This window comes from Ziziphus jujuba, chromosome 5 (assembly GCF_031755915.1).
Source record: "Ziziphus jujuba cultivar Dongzao chromosome 5, ASM3175591v1".
NCBI lineage: Eukaryota > Viridiplantae > Streptophyta > Magnoliopsida > Rosales > Rhamnaceae > Ziziphus > Ziziphus jujuba.
This window is the reverse complement of record NC_083383.1, coordinates 8,197,150-8,204,473: the sequence shown is the minus strand read 5'-3', so window position 1 is coordinate 8,204,473 and position 7,324 is coordinate 8,197,150. Positions and strand designations below refer to the sequence as shown.

At 32.7% G+C, this 7,324-nt stretch overlaps 1 protein-coding gene and 1 non-coding gene across 2 annotated transcripts; one reads left to right on the top strand and one right to left on the bottom strand.

Annotated features, from left to right (window-relative positions):
• Positions 1 to 270: 270 nt before the first annotated feature.
• LOC125422861 (anthocyanidin 3-O-glucosyltransferase 5-like) lies at positions 271 to 2,083 on the bottom strand. The gene has a single exon (XM_048475195.2). The coding sequence runs from the start codon at positions 1,976 to 1,978 to the stop codon at positions 536 to 538; it is 1,443 nt and encodes a 480-aa protein (XP_048331152.2). The 5' UTR covers positions 1,979 to 2,083; the 3' UTR covers positions 271 to 535.
• A 1,891-nt stretch (positions 2,084 to 3,974) lies between these two features.
• Positions 3,975 to 4,055, top strand: TRNAL-CAA (transfer RNA leucine (anticodon CAA)). The gene has a single exon. It is a non-coding gene; the product is annotated as a tRNA-Leu (tRNA).
• The last annotated feature ends 3,269 nt before the right edge of the window (positions 4,056 to 7,324 follow it).

Genomic DNA, 7,324 nt, shown 5'->3' with positions numbered 1-7,324 from the left:
CTGATCCATGTCTACCTTATCTTTTTTTTTTTTTCTGTTTTTTTTGGATAAACCCGCGTATACCTTATCTGAATTCATATATTATTAAATAATCATAAATGTTGCCCTGAGCTTTGATTTAAATTATTTAATGCGATCAACTTATATATTACTTAACAGGCAAAACAAATTGGAGCAGAATTGGCGTGGTTAAAAAGCCGGTAGTTTGCAGCAGATGTATGCACATATATATAACTCATCTTTTTAGAAAATAATAATTAAACCTCGAGATGCAAAAAGACTGGCGTGATTGAACTAAGATATGTTATACAGCGAGAGATGAAAGGATATCAAAATCTCACTTTTGACTCTAAATTAAAGCAGAGCTTAAAGCAAATTAAAGTAGAACTCACACACGTACATAATATATATATATATATATACCTATGACATTTATATCCGGACGACAAAGAAGGTAGAGACGTACGTTGAAACCATAATGGAAAATCAACGGAACGGGGACACATATCCCCCTTATTATTATCAAATACCACTGCTAATAAGCTTCCCATTGTTTGGTCAGACAAGAAAGTGATTCGTAAGAAGTACCACCAGTACTCAAGGCTTTCCTCGCGCTTTCTTTTAATTCTTTAGCCTTCCGTCTACTCGCTTTTCCTTTCTCTCCTTCGATGGCCGTCCTCATCAACCTCTCAATCTCTAGCCGTCCGATCGTTTCCTGTCCAGGTTCCACCACCGGCTTCGTAAGCACTCCCACATCCTCCATCAGCATCGTGGCATTCATTCGCTGCTCCGAGTAAAGCGGCCAACCGATCATCGGGACTCCGCACATGATGCTTTCTAACGATGAGTTCCATCCGCAGTGCGATACAAACGCGCCGGTCGATGGGTGGCTTAGCACCGCCACCTGTGGGGCCCAAGATGATACTACGAGTCCCACTTCTTTGGTCCTCTCCAAGAACCCCTCTGGTAAATATTCCTTCCAGCCATTTGCTTCGTAACCGGCACCAAAAAACGACGCCGAATCACAAGCAATATCAGATGGCAAACGCACAACCCAAAGGAACCGCTGCCTGCTCCGTTCTAACCCCCATGCAAACTCGGTGAGTTGTTGAGTGGACAAGGTCCCGCCGCTACCGAGTGCGATGAAAATGACCGAGTCGGTTGGTTGCTTGTCGAGCCACGCTAGACAGTCAACTACCGATGCGGTCAACGGCTCGGTATCTTTGATCAACGGTCCAACTGGGTAAATCTGGGGTATAGGTATTTCTTGATACGTGGGGTTTTCCCTGATGGCTCGAAGGGCTACAGGTTCGAGATCCTCCCACGTGTTGATTAAAATTCCAGCCGCTTTTGGCAACCTGCTAACGTGGTACAAAAACCATTTATAGTCATCGTTTTTGCGATCCCGAACTTGGTCGAGAAGGTCCTCGATCCGTACACGAGAGCAACCGGGTAACTGAACCGCTTCGGGAAGATCCACATACTCACCTTCTATCTCACGGTCCATAGTAGGAAGATAGAGCGAGAAAGCAAGAAAAGCCGAAGAGGTTGTGCAGAAGGAGTACAATGGGATTGAAAGTTCTTCGCAAACTTCCAAAGCTTGGGTGCAAAACAGATCAATGACGACGGCATTAGGCTTGCCTAGCTTGAGGAGGACAGACTTCAGGCACCGGAAACTTTCATCGACGTTGATGCATAGACGGGTCAAGACCAGCGCATCTTCGCTTACGATTGTGGATAAATCGACCGGAGGGAGGTCGACGACGTCGAGACCGGAAGGAAGGTCCGGAGAATGAAGGAGCTGTGTCTGAGCGGTGGAAGCTTCGGTGGTGATGTTAAGAAAGCTTACACGGAGACCGTGGTGGGTGACGAGGCGTTTAGCGAGCTCGAACAGAGGAACGATGTGGCCCATCCCTGGGCTTGCCACCACCGCAACGTGAGGTTTCGTAGCGGTCTCTGATTCCGCCGAAACCACCATGGTTTTCACAGTGTTTGAATAGACTTGTTATTGTTTGGAAGAATTATATATTTTGGTTTTAAAGGACAAGAAGGCGAAGGCACATGCATACTTCTCCTGCATCAGATATCATATTTATAGAAGAAAAATGACTCAGTTTTTTTACAGAGCAATAAATTGAAGTGATTGAAAGGTAAATGACAACCTACCAAACCATCGTCTACGTGTCGATAGATTCCATACTATCTGCATAAATTTAGAGCCTTTCCTTAATAGTTTTCTCTTTATATTTATAATATTTTTAGGCTCTTTTTTAAAATTTAAAGTTTGTACACTTCGAAACAGAAATGATGATACATGTTCCAACTCCATTTACAAATTTCAAAATACCAAGCAATGACGAGTGCTGAGCTGTTCGAAAAACTAACATGCTTCAGACGGAGAACTAAAACATAGAAACAAACAGAAAAGTTACGCATCATTCCATAATATATATATATATATATATGAACTATAGATGTGTGAAACGAATTAGTAACACATGTATTATATTACAATTGCACACATATCATCATAAATTTTATTATTGTTTAGTGTTTACTGACGCTTTTATTAATCTAACAGAATCCTCATTCTACACCAACCAAATATATCACTTTATTCATTAATATTCATAATCTTCTAGTGACAAATTTATTTTTCATATACTTTTTTTTAAAAAAAAATATATCATTTTAGTATTATATTGTGTTTTCACTAGTTGTTATATATTCTATATGCATTGCCTTTATTTATTTATTTATATTTTTTAACGTAAAGTATTTGATGATTTTTGAAATCCACACTTTACATATATCTTACGATAAGTTCGTTTTGAGTTGCCCCCACCACTCAAGGTACAAAATCAAGTGGTTGCGCCCATCCTTTGTCAGCGTGTGCTCAGAAATATTACACCTATAAATATTCTTTGTTATTGTAAACTATATTCTCATTTATATATATATATACTAAAAAATTAAAAATAATAATATAATTAGCATTGTAATTAGAATAATGCTAGAGCACCTGCTTCATATTCTTCGGGGACCATAACAGCACGTACAGGTTGGTTGGTTGGTTGTAAAAAAATTATTCTACAAAATAATTGACGTGGTGGAGTCCCATCCTTCACTTTTATTTTCCTTCCCTCTTTTGTCCATTGCTTCTCTCATCTCAGAGTTTCCCGTTCCAATAATGATATCTGACAATTTGACCCGACTAAAATTTGAAGATAATATTAATCAAACTGAAATCAAGGTGGGACATCAAATACAAACGCCTTAGCCATATATTGCCTAAACCAGCTCTCTCTCTCTCTCTCTCTCTCTCTCTCTCTCTCTCTCTCTCTCTCTCTCTCTCTCTCTCTCTCTCCTCTCCTCTCTAACACTTCTAATTAATTATGGCAAAAATTTATAGAAATATTTAAATGAAATAAAAATCTAAGGTGGAATTTTTATTGTTAATTTTATTCTTTTGCTTCCAAAACTTTTTATTTATTTGGTTATAAACTTTCTCTCACCATGCTAATTTTGTGGTTTTAGTAATGCTATTAACACCAAAAATGTTTACCAACACCTTGGTCTCCCTGAACAGGCTTTTTATTTGGTAGGTAACATCGATGAAGCTACTGCGAAGGCTATGGATCCCTACGTCGTTACATTCCATTTAGGATTAGGAAAAGGCATAATCGGACCTGCTTTTTACATATCTCTCGTTATTTGGGACCCTATTCACCTCACCTCTTTGGGTTTCTATTGAATCGAGAAATAGGTTTGATTGTCCATCTTTTTGATATAATATATAAATATAAGATAAGGCACCCTCCGGATAATTCAAATCGAAGCAATTGGATGTCCGATTCGGGCCTATATGACATGACCGATCAATAGAAATACTCTAACACTCCACCTTTGTCATATATTCCATACATCACACTGGAGAGATATCATATTCATGGAATACGATTCACTTTCAAGATGCCTTGGTGGTGAAATGGTAGACACGCGAGACTCAAAATCTCGTGCTAAAGAGCGTGGAGGTTCGAGTCCTCTTCAAGGCATAATATTGAATATTGAGAATGCTCAGTGAATTGGAATAAGTTCGGCAGTGGATCACGAAATCTTGGTGATCTTCTCTATCTAATGAATGGGGAGTCCGCTTTGAAATCGTCTGTCCTGCACCCACCCCACCCCTCGAGTATATGCTTCAACAGGAATCACACAAGGGTAGATTGATACAATAGAAATCTCTGGTAAAATGCCCCCCTGTAACCCAGCAGATAAAGTACATTACATAGTCCGTTTTAGGGCCAACACCTTATTTACCAACTAATATGTCAAATAATGCTTTATTGTTTTATTAATTTGTTTTATCTTTGCTTTATGAAACCGGTGAGTCGTTGAGGAACAATTCTTATTTTTCTATTACTTACCCCAAAAATATATTATTTTTTTTAGTTTTAAAGTACAACTAAAGAAGGAAAGAGAAAATTTCACTTTGAGTCTAGGGACACCGGACACCTTACAGTCGCACTGATCACTGAGCACGGCTGGTAGGTGACATTATTTTTAATTTAAAATATTTGTTACATTTGTTACTAACTTTCAAAATATTGAGATTCAAAACGAGAAAATATTTATGAAAACATTAAAAATTATAAATATCAATAATATTATATGCAACAAAGTTGTAGAACTATGTAGAAGCAACAAAAGCATTTTGAATGGTTTTTTGGATTCTTTATAAATTACTATTTATATGGTAAAGAAATAGGAATGATTTGCAAGTAAAGAATATAAATGTTGATTTGATAGATAATTAATTAAAAATAAATCTTCAATGACCTTATTTAAATTCTAATTAATTAATAATATGCATATTTATTGTTCTTTATAAAATATATTAATAATTTATTATATTATATGTTTTGTTGAATCATACGTATTCAATAGAACGTTTAAAAATAGACAATTTTCTTGATAATATCTTTTCTTTTCTTTTTTAATGATTATCCTGTTACCTTGTCGGTGAAGAGATTTTTTAAAAAATAAATGTCTATTTTTTTATATGACAAGAAACTCTAACAATCTATGAAGCCATTGTCGATGCCCTAATAATAACTTTTTGGCTTTTTGTCCACTGATAGTTTGATATGCCGACGTATAACAAAATAAAACCATATATGCCGGGGAAAAAAAAAATTTTAAAAAAAAAGAAAGAACAAAAACAGGAAAAAAAATAAAAAAAGAAGTCAACCGAGTTATTATTAATATTTTTTTTAATTGGAGTACACCGAGATATTAAGGCGTTTAAAAGCTATACTTAAGGATCAAAAGTTCTTTTATAAAAAAATAAAAATATTTAGTAAAAATTAATAAGTACTTATTGACTAAAAAATAAAATTTTTTAAACTGTTTTAGAAAAATCCAAATTTTGAACTTTTCTAAAAAAAAATTTTTTTTTTTTTTTTATCTTATATGGAAATTTAACAAGCATTTAATACAGTTTAATAAGCATTTAATACAGCTTTTTTATTTACAACCAAACATTTATTAGCTTTTTAATAAAAGTTTTTTTTCAAAAAGATCTATTATACAAAATTCTACAGACCAAAATTCTACTTTCATCAGCTATACCAAATGGACTCTAAGTACAAAAGTTTTAAACATAAATTTACAAGGTGAAATGTCTTAAGCTTATTGCCAGGTTAAAACTAGAGGAAATTTTATTCAAACCCATTCAATTTTATTCCATTACATTTAAATTTTATAGTTATAAAAATCACCATTTGCTTTCTTTACCTTTTAAAATATTTATTATAACAAATTTATCTGTTAGTTTTTATCAATTAAATTTAAGAATTAAAGATTAAAATTGTAATTTTATAATGTTATTTAATCATAAGATACTGAGTTTTAATTTTTATTTGGCCTTTAACTATTAAAGCTAATAAGTAAAAATTAATAAAAATGATCAATTTTAATAAATATAGAAAACTAGAAAGATGTTGAAGATGATTTTTCAAAAATATAAGGTTTAAATGTAATTTGGACAAAATTGAAGGGATCTAAATATTTTTACCCTTAAAAATAAGAAAAGATTGCTTTCATTGACATTTTTTAAGAAGAGATTGTTTTTAGGGACATTTTTTGTTTTTGTTTTTGGGTCTTGAGGAAAATATATATATATATATATATATATATATATAGACACCAATATTTAGACTTTAGAAATTAGAACAAATAAAAGTAAAGGAACCCTTATTATTTATTTTTTTGGGTCAAAAATAAACACTGTTATGGCATGAAAGCAGAATCTAATCCTATTAGCTTTATTATTTCTGCCTACCTGTTTCTCTAGAAGAACTATTTACCCGACTTGATCCACATATGCATTGAGCAATTAAAAATAAAAAATAATCGTATGTATTAATGGCATTTGCGCATGAACATTGAATTTTAAAAAGGGTCAAAAACCTTCATGTGATGCAAAAAAGTATAAAAAGTAATATAACTATAATAAAGATTTATTTCCTAGATGTAACGTTAAAGAAAAAACTTTTATATGTTATCATTACATAATTGATATAGTATAACAAGGCATTTATAATCAGACACATAATAATATTTATGTAGCATTTATATTTTTAATTTATCATTTTGTGATATTGTGTATGATTGTAAAATTATTAAATTTATATTATAAGTGATATTTAAAATAATAGATTATATGATTTAACTATTACATATAATAATTTTTCGTTTGTTAAAAGAGTGGTAAGTGCATTTATTTATTTATTTGGAATGAGTTACAGTACATTAATTAACAAACAGTGCGAAAAAAATAAAAAATAGTGTGGAATTGTATGTATTATGAAATTAATTTACTTTTAGCTAATCAAAATCTATTATGTTTTTCTTAACCAAAAAGAAAAAATCTGTACATTTTGTAAAAAGTGGGATTAGATGGAACAGCCCAAGACCCAATGTTACATGCATGTGCATCTTCAACAGCTAGACTGATCTCGCTGTAAAGTGAAATTATCATATTAATCATTATGTGTAACTTTTGCATATGTGTTTAATAATTAGACCAAACTTTCCATGTAATATATTAATTATGGCGTTCACATAACCCAGGCACATTCAAAGTTCCCCATATTAAGACGTTATTTGATTGAAGGTACTTCCAATATAATCAAAAGCTTTTCAATATAAAGGATATCTTAAAAAATCTTAATAAAATAAAGACTTAATATTTTTATGCAATTCTAAAAGCATTCTTTATAAATATTATTTATTTTATATTTTCCCATAAGCAACTATGGCT

Bases quoted from the DNA above. Each gene is read 5' to 3' on its own strand.
- LOC125422861 (XM_048475195.2), bottom strand. From the start codon at position 1,978: ATGGTGGTTTCGGCGGAATCAGAGACCGCTACGAAACCTCACGTTGCG.